This window comes from Zonotrichia albicollis, chromosome 17 (assembly GCF_047830755.1).
Source record: "Zonotrichia albicollis isolate bZonAlb1 chromosome 17, bZonAlb1.hap1, whole genome shotgun sequence".
Lineage (NCBI taxonomy): Eukaryota > Metazoa > Chordata > Aves > Passeriformes > Passerellidae > Zonotrichia > Zonotrichia albicollis.
In genome coordinates, this window is record NC_133835.1 from 7,558,849 (window position 1) to 7,579,602 (window position 20,754).

Consider the following 20,754-nt stretch of genomic DNA (forward strand, 5'->3'; position numbering starts at 1 on the left):
ATCACAATAAAGTCTTTGTTTCTTTATTATAATTTGCAAACAATATCCCCAAAGGGGTCTCTAAGCCCAAGTTTTTCACCAGCAAATAAACCCTGTAACTCCCTAAAGAGATTTGGGCATATATTTCCAGACTATACCTATGCAGGCACACCTTAAACCAGGAGGGGAAGTGGAGAGCAGAGCTTTCTGCTCTTTGCCTTTATTTCTTACTTCCAGACACAAAACTGCCACCAGTGGAGCACATCAGTTTCTTTTCAGCTCTTCACCCTCAGATTGTGAGGTTTACAAAGAAGCTTTTACACTGCACATTGAGTCTAATCTGTAAGCATAAAAATCATAAAGGTCCTACCCCCTTCATGTGATCCATTTCACTTTTAAATGTTGATTCTCTCCTAAACTAACTGATTCAGGGTCAGGAAAGTGTTAAACTGTTATTAGCTAAACCAGAACTGAATGACTATTCAGTCACAGCCAAATCCAAGCTACAATTCAGCAGAAAAGGTGCTGATTCAATACTAATCTTATTAAATGGTCACACAAACATGTATGTTGGGTTAAGTAATTTCAAAAACTACTTAAAAGTGATGTAATTTTCCTCCTTGGTTCAAGAAGCCTGAGTATACTGGGGATTTTCAAATCAGCTAGTGGTGACTCATAGGCAACGTACAAAAACTGACCTGAAATACACTTCCTTTTTTTTTTTTTTTTTTTTTTAGCTGGCAAGTTATTCAAATGCACAGAGGTTTTCTTGAGGCAATGTAACTGGAAAAATTAAGGAATAGACAGGAAAACAGCAATGCACAGGCACATTTTTTGAGATTTAGTTGTGCTGGTGGAATAGGCCAGTGGCTTCAACTACCACAGTATGCTGCCAATTTACCAAACTGAGGGACCTGATGACATAAATACCCATTTAATTCAGTTCAAGTAATGAAAGAATGGTAGCATCTTCTTAAATTGTTTGAGCTATAGTTTTCAATTCTAATTATGATAAAAAATTGCATTTTGTGTGTTTCTTTCAGTGGGAATACCCTATTTAGCACACACTTGCTGTTTCTCCCTCCCTGGCTCTCCCAGCTTTGGGAGCAGAGTTCCTGTAGCTGAGATGTGAGCCAGATCAAGAGACTGATCCCTGTTAAAACAACCTGTAAGGAGAAAGTTAATATTTAATTTTGAATCATTTCCCTAGTGTAGGGTTACTTGAAAAAAGTGAAACAAATCTGGGGGGAAAGAACAAAAGAGACCAAATTTAAGCTGTGCAATAATTTGGTGACTATATCAGTTGCTTAAAGGGTGGATTCAAGTTTCTGCTCCAAAAGGGAACAGCTAGAATTTCTGTGATCTCTTCTATGATAAGTAAATATTTTTCAAAAAGTGTTTAATGTGCAAGAATGGTCTCACCTTAGAAGGATCTCACCATGCCAGCTGGTCACCACTTGGCTTTTGGACTGAGCTGAACTGAACTCTCATCACACCCTGAGCATGTCACCCTCATTCAAACCTCTCACTGATAAACCAATTGTTCTAAAAATATTAATTTTGCTAAGCAATCTTAGTCTGCTTATTTCTTGATTTTTTGTGTGATTTTGCTTTCTTAACACCACCTTAAATTAAAAATGTGCTTCCAGCTGAAGTGAAAAAATAGACACCTGAAATAACTTTTGCAATTTTCATTTAAAGTTCTCTGGTTTTACATTACTAGGTTAGTATTAATTGGTCTGTGATGTTGTCAGGGTTGACAACAAGCACCTCTGAGTGCTCTTACCAATCATTCCCTGGGGAGCAAGGAGCTAACCTGAGCTTCACCTGAAGCTTAAACCTTGTTTCTGTATGCCATCATGTGACCAAAGGATTAGTAACTACTGCTCCCAGGGGACAGACTAAAGCATACTTAAACCCTAAAGCAATTTCATTTCACACTTTATGACTGCTTTGTAAGTCCAGCTTTATGTGATGGCAATGTACTTTGTAAGCAGATAGCTACAGTAATGACTTAAACTATAGTTTAGCTTTAAAAAATTATAAAAACAAACAAAAGTGTATTGTTTATGTCAGAGATCTTATCTTGCTGCAGCATATGGAACACAGACCATAACCAAGTATTTTTATACTCTGTGTATGGCATAGTGCTGCACTGTAAACACTCCATAGCAGGGATCCCTGACAACTGAGAAGTCTCACTTTTCTCAATAGAAGCAGGTGCCAACTCAGAAAACCTGTAACAGTAGGATGTTGTTTTCTTTGCTTTTCCTGTGGTATTTAAAAGTAACTCATCTTGAAAACAAGCACCATCAAGATGCCTTACTGTAAGAGCACAGCACAAACTGCTCAGTACCACAGACTGACAGTGACACCTCCTTACACCCTTCTTTCCATACTTCTTTTTTGTTATTTTTTCAATGTAAAAACTTAAGTTAAATGCAATCAAGGCAATTCCAGACTAAAACAATGGTGAAATCATGTCTACATATGTATTTCTAGGCACCCCTTATGTTTGGATTATTTTCTCTCCCAATAAAACCTTAATGAAAGCTGAAACCCACACCTAAGTCAAGGCTTCACAGCACCCTTCCACAAATAAAATTTGTTTCTTTTTTTTTTTCTCCAGCACTGTGGTTTGTTCACCCAGGAAGCAAGATGGCTTGGAAAACTGATATGGCCTAAATCAACAACAACCCTAAAATTTAATTTCACTTAAATCAGCAGAGGAACAGGTCCCAGAGTTGAAATTGCCAATATAAGGGAAAAGGATGGAAATGTGACAGTGAAGGAGGGATGCTGGTGTGGCAGGACTGGCTTAGACCAGGATATATTGTTTTAGCCTCCCATCCTCAATGCAATGGATAGCAAGGCAAATGAGAAAAGCCTGAGTAAATCAGATTTCCAATAGACCATGACTTTCAAATTCAACCTCACAAACAAGATAGGCAAGCAAAACGGAAACCTTCCCAGAAAGTGTAGAAATTGCAGGATAAAATCTTTTACTGTGAGTGAAGAACCAACCTCTGAGATTGTGTGGATGGGAAGAAAAGTTTTGCTTTTCAGAGTAAAGTGCAGACAATAAAAAAGAAAATGTTAACTACAGTTAAACTCAAGTTTACTTTCATGAAGAGTATTACTTATTCAAATTCTGTACCTAATTTTCTTAAATTGTAGATATAAATCCTATAAAAATGAGCTTCTTACTGCTTGAAGAAAAAACTTCTGCTCTGGAAATTTTCAGAAAGTGAGAAGAGGGAAACTAAGAAACACTTTGTTTGAATAGTAATGACAAAAATAAAAAGAATTTTAAAAAAATTTTTTTAAAAGCTTTTCAATATGATTTGTGACAAAGATGGTAAGATTAGAGTCATTTTAGTTCTTCAGGAGTCAGAAATAGCAATGTGTTTTTTTCAGTGAAAAGTACTATTTTAGCCTCACAGGAGACATCAGTAAACTGAGACTTAGTTACACCAATGAGTTTCCTGTGATCCAAGCAAGTTTTTGATATCTCAATGCAAGTGGGTCAAATATGCAAAATTCTAAATAACATTTCCAACTAGAAACACAACCATTCCACGTAAGACAATCAGCAGAAGTGTCACTTAAACTTTAATTCTCAATGCCATGCTATGCCTTGTATTATGGCACAAACAGTTCTGCCAACATTTGGTGAACCAAATCAAAGAAATAAATTCAATAAAATGTAAAAACCCAAAAATTTATTTAAAACAGTTCCATGAAGAATTAATTTGATGGATTTAAGAAACAGCTATAAGAAGGCAGTCTGAGAGAAGGTACAAGAAAAGAGAGGTGACTGAAGATTGTATAAGCTTTGTATAGATGCAGAAATGTGCATCTATACCTTTAGAATGAACAAGAAAAAGAATCACCTAGACTGTCATGTCTCTTTACTCCTTCTCAAAATCTCTGAATGCCCATACTTTAAATGGCATGGAGTGTAATCAATGAAGAAATCTGACAGAAAACATAGGAATACTGACTTGTCCCATTTGATAGAACAGGTTTCAATTAATAATTTAGACAAATTCCAGAACTGTGAAGTCTTCCAGTTAAATTTATTATCCTGAATGGTTGTTAAAAGATTTCTGATTTTTCAAATCCATTACCTGTAATACTTTAGCAAATAAATAATCTTATATAAATAAAAATAAATATCTTAAAAACTTAATAAAATCATGGATAAATCTGTTAGAACTTACACTCAGCTTTGAGGAATTTTAATTTTCTGCCAGAGTTTTGAAACATGATGCAGTTGCAACCAACCACTAAAGCCCTGTTTACATTCCAGAAACTTCAACTGATGTAATTAACTCAGTCCAGTCACTTAATGCAACAAATAACAGAGGTCAGCCGTGGTTGTGTAAATTCTGATGAACTCCTGCCACGTTACAGTTTTACACAACTACAAAAAGACACTGCTAGTTGTTTCTTCAGTGTAGGACTTTGGGAGATGAAGAAAAAGAAACACTTCCCACCAACTTGCAAGGTAAGGCTGAAAGGCAAGGATAAGCTGGAGCCTGGCTGTGGGGGCCTTGCTGTCCCAAGGCCCTCCCAAGGTGGGACTGCTGATAGCAAGGGCTCTGCTCCAGACACAAAAGCCCAGGGCTGCACTTCTGCTCCCTGCAGGAGTCTCAGCTTCACACTGGAGTAAGAATCTCATCTCTGTGTGATTAAATACTTGGTCTCACTACAAAGAAAGCTGATAGAGATGTACTGTTATGAAACTGTAACAAAATGTATCATGCATTCTCAGAATTCCATTTAATTAGTCATTTTTGTATATAGATTCACTGTATCTGAATATTTTACCACTGAGAGGAGCTCCTAAGATCAAAGCCTTTAACACAAACCTGAAAAAACCTCCAAACCTGTAAATGTCAGAACTCTCCCCATTAAGCAGTAAGGCTCAGTATATGATTTTATGCCAAGCTAAAACCATCTAATGACCAGCTGTCCCTGCTGGGGCAAGGCTGCTCCCAGCAATGTCCAACATCTGCTCAACTCCCCAGTAATCTGGTTCAGGTAAAAAACAACCCCTCCATCCAAGTCCTAAGAGCCAGCAGAGATGCAAAGGCACTGTAAGAGATGTATGACTGATGATGGCAAGAAGAAAGTTAAAGAGCTCCTCTTGACTGTGCACTAAACAGGCAATGGCTCCAGTATCACCTGAAATACATCAAAACCTACATGGAAATCCATCTGCCACCACAGCTTGCTACTGTTAGCAGCTGCTAAGTTAAACTAGCAGAGAGGATTAAAAAAAAATTCTTCCATGTAAACAGGAAGAAAACATCCAGTGGAGAGTTCATTCTCTCCAAAGAGAACAAATACAAGTAAAGACAGAATTTGCACTGAAACCACAACCTGGAAATGCTTAGACATTTATCCAGAGACCTTGCAAGCCTCATCTTGAAATATTTAATAAACAAGGTTAAAAGGTAGTCCATAAGTCTGGAGCAGAAATATAATAAGATGTTTCTGCTGGACATGTTAATATATGATATACAAAGGACAAAATGCAATCATGTAATCCACAGTCTCTCTCCTTCACTAAAGAGCAATCCTCTGTTCCACTCCATTTTCTGGTTTTGGATTCCTTGGATTTTGGACTCCTGTTTTTGGATTCTCTTTAAGCTGTCATTTCCCACTTCTAGATCTCAGATGCCTTATGCTTACTTGTTCTCATCAAGAGAGCAGTGTATTTTAAAACCTTGTCTTTAACAAAGCTGCACATGCACAGCTCATAAGCAGATTAAATTATAACTGCTAGAGTAACTCTACTCCTCCTTCCCACCTGACCAGCTATCTGCCCCCACAACTTTTTGGAGACAGTCACTTGTGTGTAACAGGAGGGTTAATCAGTTCATGATTCAGGCAAAATCTGGTACTACAAAAAATGATCAATTTTCTGCTGGATCAGCTGTTTGACACAGCTGAGTGTGCAACAGCAGCAGCATTACAGCCAGCAAAGGAGAAGGGTAGAGAAATGCAGCTGAACATGTAGGACTCCACAGCCTTGACCAGCTACAGACTCACTTTAGCCATCACAATGTAAAGTAAGAAGTGGCAGTGATGGCTTTCAGCTCTGCTTTCATTCCAGCCTGGCCCTGTCTAAATGCTTGCTAACAAAGCTCCACACTTCCTGCACCCAACTGGTGTATTCCTGCCTTCCCTCTTACACCACTGCTGGCAGTGCACCAAGCTGTTTCAGCACACTGAGCTAGTAGAAAACTGTTCATGTTTTATGGTTCAATTAGTTTCCTGCCAGCTTAGGTATGGAAGGAAGTGGATAAAACTGCTGCACTGAGCAGTTTGACCAGCTCAGGCTGCTCTGAAACCACCATGTTACCCAGACCAGCTCAAAGGCTGTGTTCAGACCCATGTTACAGATTAAACAATGCATGGTTTAGTTTAGCTTCAACTGAATTAAAGCAATTAAACTGCTTATACCAAAACAAGAATGTTCATGAGGAGGTCTGCATCAGGGTAATTGGTATTACAGCAATTAAATTTATTTCCCTACAACTTTCTTTAGACACAGCCTCAGATGAGCTGTACAGACCATAGCTGGGCAAGCAGGTTACAGACTTGCAGCACATCTGCTGCTCAAGGTCAAGGCTGAAGTTGTACAGTGCCATGGATTGATCTCCTGCACAGGCTTCTCACACATCAAAAAAACTCAAAGCACAAAGAGCTGTGTGCTCCCCACCAGATTTGCCTAGATAGGGTCAACTTCCTCATCTATATTATTTCCAAAACACACAAAGCAAAACTTTGCACAAGATAATTGCTGCAAGTGGAGACATTGCTGCCACCATCCCACCAGTTGAGAACTTTGCTGCCTTGCACAGAGCAGAGTGACAGTTTTGAAATTCTGGTTTGTGACTTCTCTGTTGCAGAAATACTGCACTGCACTATCAGAGAAGCTTGTTTCAGTCCCAGTAACAGGAGTCCAGAAAGATGCATTACACCAGGCCTGCAATGTGGCCAGCTCTTGGAGATGATATTTATGATTCTTTTATTTTCTGTGAGAAGCTATATTTTTCAACTATTATAAAGTTCTATCACTAATTTACAGATTAGGTTGGGTATACAACAAAGAGAAATGGTTTACAGTTAAGTCTAAGGAGTTCTTTATATCCCACATTCTTCACTGGAAAAAATATAAGCCTGTAAGGGCTTGGGGTGGGTGGTTGTTATTCCTGTCCTTGGAGTGGTGCTGGCAGGGGTTTTATCAACACACATGTTAAATTTAACAACCAGCTAAAGCAAGTCAGTATCTAGTTAAACAAATACCAATTCCCTTATTATTAAAGTGATTCAACACTTGCTAAGTTTTATCTCTACTATGGTGATACAGAAATGCCATTTGCATCACTCCCACTGCTATTTAAAGCACTAGGAGAACATCTATGCATGGACCAGTGGCTTCCACACAAGGACAGCTTGGGTCAACCTAAACCAGCACCATGGTGAGAATGGCTTTGGCATCAGCTGGTTCAGGGAGTTGCAACAACAGTAAACAGTATGAAAACCTGAGTCTCTTTCTGCCAGGTTAAATCCCTCTGAACTGGCCATTTCTAATTGGTAAGAGCCCACAGTGCAAGGGAAGCTGCAAGATCATGTGTGTGACAAGGCTGGGACATGACAGACTGAGCTCTTCAATAACCAGGATATTAAATCAGCTCACTGTCCTAAAAAGCTTCATCTTAACCCTACCAAACAAAAAACAAAGTTTTCTGTGAGCTTAATTCACTGATACAACATATCCTGAGGTCAGGACAGCACTACAACTACCACAAGGAAATGGAAACTTTTTGCATGGCCCATGTACCTGCTTGTGACTGATTAAAGTACCAGAACCAAAATGTAAACATCTACATAAGTAGATATCAGATTTTTAAGTGTCTTTTAGACATTAATTACATCAGAGTGACATAAATAATGGTTTAGCTCAGTTAAGGCATGCAGAACTCTTATTAGTACTAGAAAGTGGGCCAGTGCTTCTAAGGAGAAATAAAGATGAGATTTCATGGGCAGCTAAATGTATTTAACAACCCCCACTGCCTGTTATACCAAGTTCTTATGTTATCAGACTCTTTCACAAACAAACTGGTCACTACAACAGCAGAAAAATGTTTCAGCTTTTAAGCTGGTTAGAAAGCTCAAGTGGCTGGGATGTGACAAGCACCACAAAGGAAGTAAGTGGTGGAGTGCAGAGCTGGGAGCTCACCCCAGCCAGCAGCAATCATTAAAGCAACAAAAACATTTACTTTCTGCTGGCTTAGAAAACCGAAATACAAAGAGAAGTAAATATTGAAAGCAGTCCAGTGGTGGAGACTGACATACAAGATCAGAAGGAGAGAAGGGAGAAAAAGACAGGGAGAAGGGACAAAAGGAGCTACTGCATCTCTTCTGAGGTGTCAGATCTCATGTACTACCTCACCTAACCATACCATGAGAACTGAAACAAGAAATTTACTGTTAGTACAAATAAGACCTGAACCCAATTTTATAACCATGCTATCCAGCTGAGCTTCCTCATTAGAAAACATGCAGATGATCTGTGCCATGCCTTCAAGACAATCCCACTTGCACTTTCAGAGTTAAGCAGACTTGTGAGCCCTGCTGTAGGAATGTGAAGTGTAACTGGGTATGTGCCAAAACTTTAAAAGGATGGTAGTAACTATTGCTGCTGCTTTAGAGAAATGGCTTTCAGGTAATCTCAGCTGCAAGTACAAAAGGAGATGGACAGGAATGAATGTCCATGAACTACATACTGCTCAGGGGACTAACTTCTGTGGAAACAGAAATGCTACTGTGATTCTTTATTCTTAGAAAAAAAAAAAAATTCATTACAGTAGGAAATAATATCTTAATAGCTTTGCTGCTACTACTACTTTCTCCTGTCTCCCCAGTCTAGAAGTACTGCTTTAAAGGAAGCCATGATAAGTGATACAAGTGGTTGCTGGTTTTTGGTAATTTAACCTTAGTTATTCATAAACCTGAAATAACACTGAAATATTTGTGTGTGTAGAGGAAAAATTAAAACACTTCCTAACATACACTAGTCATTGTAAAAAATATAGTGAATCTTGAGGCTCCACTCAAGAGTAGCTTCATGGTAGATGATACAGCTTCACTATCCTGGTTTACAAATAAATGTGTTGTAGAACCTAATTTTAATATTCCTCTTACTCACCTTTGGATCGAGTGGAGATGTCCATCCCCTCCACCACCTCCTGCTCCGCCTTTATCTCCTCTTCAGCCAAGCTGCAGGATTCAAAAAGGTGAATTAGATCACTTTATGGACTGTATTAATCCCATGACTAACTTCCATCCATTAAGTTCAACCCAACACTGTCAAACACAACTACATCAAAATTTCTGATGGAATGAAAGGTTTGCTTTTTGCCAGAACTGCATTTGATACATTAATCAAACCACAGTGAGAAACAATCCAGGTACACACATATATGCTGCAAGTTACCAAGCACAAAAATTCCATTTTTGTACCAAAGACAGTCCTGTAATGTGTACTGAAGATTATGGCAATATATGTATGAACTGTGGGTGACAGACAAATAGGAATTCTGTTCCTTGCAGCTTCTAATCTCAGATAAACCATGGGACAGATGCCTGCCAACATTTAAATGCTCATCAGCATTTGTGAACAGATTAGCTGAAGTAACAGACATGGCAACACAGAACAATTTGCAAAATTAGAAGGTAAAATGTAATTTTTAAAACAATAACATAAATAATTTTAAGTATTTTGGAACTAGACTGTATAATAGAAAACTAAATATTTATAATTTATTGGCAATAGAATTCCACTAATTGTAAAGAGTAAACAGTGTAGAGTTGTTACCATTCAATCTTACACAGTCACTTTTCATTTGCTCCAGGCAGGATTAAACTATTACAAAGTACATCTGACTTGTGATATTCTAAAGTGATGCCATTCAAGAAAACAATCAATTTGGCTTGTTAAGTCACTTTGGGGAAGGGAGAGGAAAAATGAACACAATGAACACATTACAGAGCAGTTCTGAAGATGTGACTGCCCTAGATGAAAGGTAAAAGAAAACACACAATGTTGAAGCAAACCCAAATTCAAAATGATGGACAAATGGGGTTCTGGAGCTTCAGGCAGGTATTGCAGTGTCCACCAGAGCACAGCAGCCATGAGGGATGTAGATCCTCTGCTGTACAGGGACAATTTACCCTTCAGTCTGTTAATAGAAGTTGTTGCTGACAGCAGTTTGCACTGATATGGCAGATTATGAATTTCTGCTGTTATGGAGCCACCCCAACTGCAGGGCAGGGCCAAGAGGGCAGCTGGAGACCTTTGCCTCAGCCACTGTGTACAAATCTGCCTGAGACATCTCATCAGAGCTGGGAAACAACAGTGAGGACTCGGTTACACTTACACCAGAGAAACTCTTCAGCCTGACAAACAGTTTATACTAGCAGGAGTTTTGTTACGGGTATAAGTTAAAAGAGATTCCTTAACAAAGTCAAACTTAACACCAGAGAGTGTTTTTAGTTTGCTATTTGACAAAACTACTTTTAATCAGCTGTTGAGTTACTGAGGGGTTGGGTTGCAATTCCTTTCACAGTTCTAAACAGTACAGTTATGTCAGCAGAAATTTCATATACAAATTCACCAAGCTCAATGGATGGAAAACCCAAAGCTGAGAAGTACTCCAAATGCCAGAAATCATTATTCTTTGTCATAGGCTCTTTACAGTCACAAAACACTGAAGGGAAGTTCTATTCTACCAGCATCTACCTCCCAGCTACCCTGATCATTTCAGGAGCAAGTCAAGGCAGCCATGTGACCAGAACTATGGTAAATGTGTAGCACAGTTGACTGTAACACAATGCTTCTCAGATTTATTTTGCATGGGCAGATTAAATGCACAACACAGCCAACCATACTACAATGCTCACACATTTACTATGCATGGGCAGATCAATTATTCTGCACATTTGTTACACCCTTTCCCAGGGGCCTCAGCAAAGAGGAGCTGGCAGTGGCCTGCAGACACCAAAACATTTCATGCACCACTTGCCTTTGCCTGTTCCTCCCCTAAGCAAAGGGAAGGGATGGGCTCATGGGATGGGTTCATTGTTCTCTTCCAATGCTGCACTGGAGGTTTTTCCTTCCCCTTCCTCTTTATAAAATCCTATTTCTATATTGCCAAACTGTAACAAACACCATATTTTTAAAACATCATGAATACATGATCAATAACGTATACAGGTAAATATGTATTCATACCCAGTAATTCTGTGAGACTTGGGTAATCTGACAGTGCACAATAAATGCTTCTAAAATACAGCTCCAGTTCCAGACACAGACTAGGACATACAAGGCTTTACAAGACTCAGGTTGAACACTTATGCTCATTTTAAATAGGTTGCTACTAAAAGGAATGGTTTCCCCATTCCTTAACTTCTTGTTCCAGAAATCATGACCATTTTATCCAAATCAGTTCTGGAATGTAACTCACTGTGCAGCTGAACATGCAGAAAATGGGAGAGAACCACACAGGGAGAAAAGGGCAACTTTTAGCAGCGCACATCTAAGTTACATTAAAGCAATCATAATATTCCAGACTCATCCAAATCTATCAGCTCATTTTGTTTAAAACAAACTTAGGGGAACATGGTACAACATGAAAGATAGAGTAGTTGGCACAAATCATTATTACAATCCAGAGAGCTGTGCATGAATCCTGGCTGAGAAATGGGAGTGATGGATCCACATGGCAACACCACAGCAGGAACTGCTCCCACCTCCCTGACCAAAGCACCAGGAGATGTTTCAGACTGACCAAGGATGTTCTGGGTCCCTGGGCCCAAACCCAGCACTGCAGAGGGTTACAGGGCAGGACTCCTACCCACCACTGACAGCACAGCAGGGTTTTCAGCTCAGGATGTGTTCAGCTCATGTAACGAGCTTAATTTAGGAAACTGAGTCAGTTTCCTCCATCACCCTTTAAAGTGCTCTTGCAATAGTGGTATAAACAAGAAAAAGATTCTTCAGAAACACTTGTAAGGTGAACAAAGTATCTTGCACATCTTGATACAAAGAATCGTGGAATGATACAATGGCTTGCCTTGGACAGGACCTAAAAGGTGATTTAGTTCCAAATCCCTGCCATGGGCAGGGATGCACACATCACATAAAGGATGCCTGAAAACAGCCTTCCCAAAGATTTTAACTATAAATGAGCAGTCAAAACTGCATTCTCCACTTGATAGCAAGGTTCTCCACTTTCATCAGCAATGGATGAGCACATTTCCCTATATTCACACAAAATCCAGCAATTACCTACTACACTATGAAACCTGAGCCTCAGAGGAACAGAGACATCTCCATATTCTCTGCAATTAATTAATCTTTTAAGGGCACAAACATTTCAGTATATAAAAAAACCACAGAGACTGTTCTGAGAAAAAAAAATCCCCATGTTGGAGAGGAACAGTTAAATAAAAGTTGTTAGACATAGCTATAAAAGACACTGAACATTTACAGCTCTTCAAAAGGATCTCCCATTGCTTTATTTGCTGTAATGTATAATGACTTCCACAGCATGACATTGTTGGAATGTTGGCAGTGATGACTGCAGTGGTCATCTTTGAGATTCAAGTTTATAAATACATACCAGCAATTCATAGCAAGTTTACAGTAACTTTTCTAAAGCTGACATCTTTGCACCTTTGCATGTTCCCACCAATACAAGGAAAATTCTGAAAATGCTTTATAAAGCACAAACTTCCAAGTGCAGATATTAGTAAAAGATTTCCAATTAAACAATTCAAGAAAAACAGGTTCTTAATCAGTTACCTTACTATTACCCACAATAAAATAAAAAGAAAATTAAAACCAGCAGCAAAATAATTAAAAACAAGCATCTCATTCTATGGAAACAATAACTGTGTGGTCAAGTAGACTATTCTAGAGAGTTTTATTTTGAGAATTCATTTTTGCAGGGCTCAGAGCAGCTATTTCAGCCAGCATGTGTTACTGTCATGCATGTATGAATGGGATGCTCTGAGGCTGCAGAACAGAAATTATACTGGAATATACTCAGTTAAGTACATAAATGAATACAACAAATAGCTTATGTAATTCTGAAAGCTACTCTTATTTCTTCATTAAGATGAATGAACACAGAGAAACACGTTTTAAGAACACAACTGAAATTTAAGCTTTGCCAGTTTCCCTGTCAAAGGACCAGAAAACCAATTAATCATTTAAAACTTCCCTACTCATATTGACAAAACTTGCAACAACAACAACAAAAGTTTGTTTTCTAAAATGTTAAGCTAATTGGTTTCATACAAACTAGCTTAGCATGTCTGAATAAGGGTAGAAGGGGTGGAGGTTATTCCTTTAGAGAGAGTTGGGCACAGAAAGAAAAAAAAAGATTGCAAACATACAAGATTTATTGTTACTTAGGTAAAAATGGAAAAATAACTCAGCTGCCTATTTTTTAAATATGTTCTCTATCAAACTGAAAAGAGGGTGGGGTTTTTTTAATATAAAATTCAGGCTTTCCAATTTCTTATCCCTGAATTATATACTGACTTTTCTGTTTAGGAGAATCATTCCTTTACTAATAGTACTATTTACCTGAGAAAATGTACATATACAAGAATATATAAACTGTTCTAATCCATAGTAACTACAAAGAGCAATTAAAAGTTGCAGATGAACTACTGCACCTTGACATTTAACCAAGAAAAACTGACAGATATGGAAAACCACTCGAAACAGCTAATGCCCACATACACAATCTAGATCTACATCAGGGAATAACACATGAATTTCAGATCAAGAACTACATATTTCTGGAAATCATTTTTCCTTTTAATTAACAGAAAACAAAACCAAACAAAAAAAACTGATTAAAGACTATAAGCACTAAAACTGAATTTCATCTTTAAGATAATTCCTGCCTCTCATGCATCACATTTGTGAGCAGCAATTCTAAATAATGATTCCCAAAAAAACTGCATTCAATAAAAGATTTAAAACCAAAAACCACTATTTGCATGCCATTGCTGAATAAATAGCAGCTTTGTATGAGCACTCACCTATAACAGTCTCTTACTCATCGGTAGCTATGCTATTTATGCAGGGCTCTTAAAATGGCGTCTGCCAGCACTGCACTGCCTCACTCCTGCTCTGGAGCTAAAATGGTAGCACTTTGTTCAATACCAGCAGCTCCTGTTTACACAGCAGGGCAAGATTCAAAGGCAGCATCTAAATATCAGAAATGGTACAGAAGGACCAAAGGACACCTGACATCCGAACGTTTAACTAAAAAGGCACAAGACAGGGAGATTTGTGAAGTCACAGGTTACTAAGGAAATCACTCAATTTTAACTTCACCCTCCAGTGTGAGCACCTCATGTTTTGCATTTCCCCTTGCAGAATTCCCTGCAAAGTGCTCCATGTGTATTAAGTAAATAAGACTCTGTATTAAGTAATTAATATACACAAAAGGCTCATTCAGATATCTATGTACAGCAGTGTTTAAGCTGGTTACCTGTGATAACAAGCAAAGTAACTATTTTTCATTTAAAGAACATTTCAGTTCTTTTTAAAACCTTACTCTTATTCGGTGTCCATTTAAAATAGCTGCACAAAAGAGAAAAATCAGGGGAGGGAGGGGGATCCTTGGTGCCACACAGTCATCTTTAAGTCTATAAACTATACAGCTGAGGCCCAAGCAAGGCAACCAAACAGCTACAGATTTTAGATGCTACAAATATAACTTGAGAACAATCATGCTTGAAAGTAAAGGTTTATATCAGCTGAATTAAGAATGGAAACATCCTGTTACAGCACGGTTTTAACCTCACAATGTGAAGCACAGATGCTCTGACAACAGGCAATAAAGGGTTAACATGAGAATGACAGACAACTACCAAATACATGAAACTCACTTCCTATGTAGCTATGGCTAAATTAGTCTTTAACCCATGAACACAAGACATGTTTATTAACAAATGTATTTAAATTACTTTCTGAATACAATTTAAAGGGCCAAGCTTGATGGCCTACTGCTGGTTTCCAGTCTGCAGACCCCTCAAAGCCAGCGTGCCACCACAAAGGGGTTTGCAGACAATAACCAAGTAAATCAAACCTAGTCTAACAGGCTTAAAGGCACTCTAATGGGATTCATGTCCCCATGGGAAAAATACTGGGGATCCACAAATAACAAAATTTGAAAACTGCTGTCTACTCCATTTCATAGGGGCAAAGGTTTTGTTCAACTTTCAAGATATTTAGAAAATTCAAATTAATACCTGAATTTCAGACAGAGGAGAGCTTCTACAGAGATTTATCTCCCTTTATGCTGGGAGTAGTACCCACCACTATGGAAAACTGACCACCAGCTATCACTTTTCAGCTACTGGATCCACAGCAGCTGGGAAGTGAAACAACACAATACACTGGAAAGCAAGGCAGAACAGGAGAAACAAAGCAACAAAACCAGAAACAAAACAAAACAACAACAAAAACCTCAAGCAAAAGTGATACCACAAAATGGAAGACAGCTCAGGAAGACGAGCCAATTGAAGTTTGCGGACATGATATGAAGGGCTAAATTTGTAATGTAATCTATCTATTTCTGCTTTTTGAGCATGAAGTTCCTTTCATTACATGCTCCCTTAGTAGCAACGTAGGTTTTCTGCTACATTTCATACTCCTACCTACTGCGAGGGGGGGGTGACTGTTACATTTGGAGTGGTTTATACTCTGCATTTTTTTCATTTCCAATATGTTAAGTAGTGTCATTTGTTTAAAGAAATTACTCAGCTTTTCCCTAGCACTATTTAGCTTCCAAGTAAAACAGTTTGCCTGCAAAGAATGAAAAAGGCATGTAGCTTTTAAAAAGCTACTGTTTTCACCATGATTTATAATCCAGATCACTCCTTTGTTTTCCCCCCACTCCATTCTTTGTCCAGTTAATTACAAAAGTAACTGGATGTTGGCACTAAATAATAATGCCTAATCATATTCATCCTGGGCAATTCAAATTACTCTCTAGTAGCCAGAAAACTTACAGTGTAATTATACGATTAACTGCTAGTTATAATCAGAATAATGGCCATTTGCTCCAAGCTGAATAAACCTCAGCTGCATTGCTTCATACATGTCCTGTCTAATTGTGATTGTAACAAGATCCAGGCCAGTAAAATCTTGGGGAGAAAGCATACGTGCATTTTCCCTGCATCTGTCACTTAAAACAAAAACCCACATTCCATCTGTCCTGAGCAGAAAAAAAACCAGCTTATTACGCAACCTAGGGAAGCGAGTGCTAACACTGTACCTTGACAAAGCACCAAAAAATATATACATCTGAAATCCTTCAGCTTGGCTGAATTTGCTTTGCTTAGACGGAACAAAGATGGCAGAAATTTCCAGAAGGCCTTTCTCAGCCCTGCCACTGCAATTGTCAATCTTTAACCTGCCTGCTGCGGCAATTGGCTCCGGCGCTGGCGGAGCAGCGCCATTGGGCCGAGCCGAGGCACAACGCTGCTGCCTCTACCTTGCCTCAGACATCTTGCTGCAATGCAGACATTTGTTTTTTGTGAACTATAAAAGAATTACACTCCAGCGGTTGAAAATAGTGAACTTTTAACAGACTCACGATGCTCCGTTTCATTACACGCACGAGGGCAGCTCACACAAATGCGCTTCACTGTCAGCAGCGTGTCTGGAGGTGCAGATTTGAAACAGATCCTGGTTTAACAAAACCTGTGGGAGCCATTTTAATGCAAGCTTTCTGATTGCAGATCACTTACCCCTGCTTCCTCACATTAAACAAATATTATGTTGTTCACCCTTAAAGGCTGAAAGTAAACTGCTCACATGTATAAACTACTACTAGGAAAATTGTGTCCAAATGTAATTTCTGGTTTTTAGTAACTGAAGAACAAAAACCAGAATAACTTCTTAGCTATGTCAGCACTTTCATGTATGTTGAAAAGTACATTAAAATTGCATACAGAATTACTATGACATGAAATTCAGTGGTAGCCCAGCAGTATTTCAGGTTTCAAATTGAACTAGACATTCTTATAATTTAATCCTGGGGGGGGGGGGGAACATTGGGTGGGGGGGGGAAGGAAAGCTTTTAGCCAAAGTGAGATATTCAAAGTAAGATACTCATACTGGTAAACAAGTAACCAGAGGTAAATTGCTATGTTAAAAGAACGTTATCAAATACATGGCAAGGGTCTATAAAAGTTTGCATGCCCTGTGCCTCAGCACAGTCATTTATTTGCAAAGCCAGCCTAGCTTTCAGTTCTTTCATAAAATAATGAATGTGTATGGACTGTTAAAACAAGTGCAAAAATTACATTAAAAGCACAAAAGAGCATCCTTCCTCTGCCTTTGTAACAGCCCTGGTGATCACTGAAAAACAGCCTGTTCAAACAAGCAGGCAGGCGCTACAATTAAAATCTTTATAAAGAGCACAAAATGTTTCTAAATTAGTTATAAACCAAGCAAGCTTGTCTGAGGTTATACTTTGTATAGTATCAGAAACATATGCTCATTAAGCGTTATTTACTTTACTTCATAAGGTCACTTCATTGCTGAGCACTAGCACTTTCATCACACCCAAAAAGCCCAAGGAACGGTGAAAACGCACTTTACCCTGCAAACACGGCAATTAATGATCTAGGAACAAACAGCAAGTAGAATATTTTTCACTGGCCTAAGGTAAACAGGAAGTAAAAGCTTCAAAATTTAGAGACAAATTATCAGAAAAACAGTGCAATCAAATAGAGCAGTTTACACGTACATGTCCCTTAAAATGGACGCTAAGCAAATCTGATCTTTTATATGACTAACCAGTAACATCACTTCATCTACTGCACTGACTGACCCAGTAAAAACAAAATGTTTGGAAAAGTATTAAAAATGTTCAGAGAGTAGCATGCTGCTTTACTTACCAACTGTTCAAGCACCCATCTCATTTTTCCAGTTAAGGAGATACAACAGGCTGGCAGATTTGGGAATTGATCAAAAAGGAATTTCTTGAAATAATTACGTAGCATTTAACCAAAAGTTAAAAAAAAATAAAAGGGAAAAAAACCCCCAAGAACGAACAACATGCACTACTGTCATGAACCACACATGATTTTATATCTTCTGGACTCCACAACACAGAACTGTGGCTGATACAATGTAAAACAAAAAGGCACAGATAAAAGTTGCATTAGTTTATTTGAACTATGCAAAACGAGAAAGCTAACAGTTCAAAAACATTTTCCATAAAGCATCAGATTTGTAAACAGATGCACTGCTGCGTTTTACTGAGCAGCACTCCATTTCCAAAATCTGCAGCATAAAAACTCCCTTTTAAAGGAACAAAATATTAACCATACATTGTCCCTCAGAAAGAGAAAAGCGCTGTATTAACTACTCCTGCAAGAAAAAAGGTTCAATAATCATTTTAAGTTAAGATAAACTGCATAAAAAACATGATGCAACAGCACACCACCACCTAGGCCCAATATCTACAATCTGCCATTAGCACTTTTTGCTGATGCCTAGGTTTTTAAAAATCCCATATTTTCTCAGAGATAACTTATCTTAGCTGTTCCATTCACTGTTTAGAAAGGTAAACTTGCCTGTTCCTCTGTCTGCCATTATCCCTGCTTGACTCCCTGTAGGGCAGTTAAATGCATCTGCTCCCTAGCTTCCATTTTCTCTCCAGCAGGCATGTGACACAACAGACAATAGTGCTGGCAAACTGCTCAGAGACACAAACCTCCTTTGGAATACCAGGATCTTGATAAACTCTAAAAACACCATCCTCCTGTGAAGAAGTAGGCATGCCAAGGCTTTGCCAGACTGTAAAATAAAGCTGTGGCTAATGGCTACTAACCATGTGACCCAAGAAAGCAAATTTAAACAGTTCCAACTTAATATAAGTGCTGTGGTGTGAGTTTTGCACGAGAAATCACAGAGAATCACACTCTCAACCCACAACTCATAGGTCTTAGAGAAAAAGCAATGTAAAAAGCAAGGCTTACCTCTGTGGATGCATTGTTAACACAGTGTTATGTCAATACTTATAAAACATGGAGGACAGGCTCTCAGTACTCGGGCAGGGAGGGCTTGGCACTTGGGCTTGATGATCTGTCTTCCCCATGAAAGCCGCCCCCGGATTGGCTGCCCCGGCAAATCCGCATGTAAAGCGCCAGGGGATTGGCTGAGACACTTCCTGAGCGATTATCTTTGTGCGGCTCCGGGAGCAGGAGCCATCCCGGGCTCGGAGCAGGCCGGCGCGCTAGGCCCGGCCGCGCTCGCCACCGCCGCCCCGGCCCCGGCCCGGCCCCGGCCGCGCACCGCCCGCCTCGGGCAAGGGCCAGCACACCGCCGGCCCCGGCAAATGGGCCCCAGCGTGCCGTTTGGTGAAGGCAGCTGTCTGTTCTAAATGCGAAGGAGGCACAGTTTGCCCAGGTCGTAGGAGCTGTTCTTTTGTTTGCACGGAAAGCGAAATTTCGCTTGGCCGGGGCTCTGCTGGCCGGGAAAGCGAGGCCACAGGCAGAGAGCAAAACTTACCGAAAGTGCATGTGCACAGGAGGGACTGGAATTAATAACTCAGGATTCAGAGAAAGGTTCTCCTGCTCCAGAATTTAAATATATGAACGTGCAGCAGAACAACCATGTACCTACAGTGTGATTTCTTTAGATACCACGGTATGCTGAGTCTTAATAGGCAAAAGGAGCCTTAAACAGAAACACTCCTGTCTCCTTTTCCCCAAAAACCATTCCAGAACTGAAACTCCTTCATCACAGAGCGTTGCTACCACTTGGTGCAGGCCCTCCCTGCGTTGAAAATGCTGCAGAGCCAAACTAAAAATATCCATGTCACCCCAGAGCCTGAGCTCTCCGTTCCCCCCCGGCCCCCACCTTTCGGCCTGGCTGGGCTGTTACACAAAAACTGACTGACTTCCTTAGGAGCGGCTGCAACTGCAGCTTCCTGTCCGTTAACCCTCTAGCCCTGGGCGCTTTTTGAGACGCAGCACAGGCCCTGCAAACACTGATTTCTCGACGTGGCAATCGGTCAGCAACCCCCCCATGAAAACATTCACACAGCTTTTCAGATGGTTTTGCTTTACCTTTTTTTTTTTCTTTTTTTTTTTTATCTCCTGCGAAAATGCTGCGAATGAAACAATGAGAAAGCAGGGTGTAAGCAATCGGTTTGATCTTGGGCCATTTTCCAAGGTTTTGATTAAAAAATGTGATTCCATTCTTTTCCCTAATGCAGTGAAAGTGGGAGGGTTTATCGTTATGCCAAGAAGGAAGCCTTAACTCCAGATGAAGCTCTTAAAGGTTAAATTTTTAGAAAACCTTTGTATTATTGTTCAAAATTTTGCATCCGTGTTATATAGCTCTGTATTATCATTCTGTAGCCATGAAGATTGCAATGCAAATTGCAGATGAAAGGGTGATTCTGAAGCATATTGAATATCAAATAATTATTTATTAAACAAAAGCAAAAAAACCAAAACAAGGGAAGGCGTAGAGGGAGACGCTTAACATTGAAACAATAATAATTAAATAATGAGATAGAATAACCAAAGAAAAATAAGCATTTTTCCAGTACAACATGCAGGATCTCAGACTGTGCAAAACCAGCTATAAAAAGCCCTCTTCCATAAATCTACGACATTTGGAAAGAGAATATGCATGTCACGTTTAGT

The 20,754-nt window shown here is 39.3% G+C and overlaps 1 protein-coding gene across 7 annotated transcripts in view; it reads right to left on the minus strand.

Annotated features, from left to right (window-relative positions):
* The window catches only part of ZMYND8 (zinc finger MYND-type containing 8), a 43,851-nt gene extending 24,625 nt beyond the window's left edge, over nt 1-19,226 (minus strand). For 2 of the 7 annotated variants that reach the window (XM_005491287.4, XM_005491286.4), the window contains exons 1-2: nt 19,078-19,226; nt 9,206-9,276 (exon numbers count right to left, since the gene is read on the minus strand). In XM_005491287.4, the coding sequence (XP_005491344.1) occupies nt 9,206-9,276; nt 19,078-19,091 (85 nt within the window). In that variant the 5' untranslated portion in view covers nt 19,092-19,226. Of the gene's footprint in view, nt 1-9,205; nt 9,277-14,115; nt 14,566-17,991; nt 18,048-18,672; nt 18,951-19,077 lie in introns of those variants that run through there. The other 5 variants (XM_026796002.2, XM_026796003.2, XM_014270057.3 and 2 more) reach the window with 5 other exon arrangements.
* Nucleotides 19,227-20,754: the final 1,528 nt, after the last annotated feature.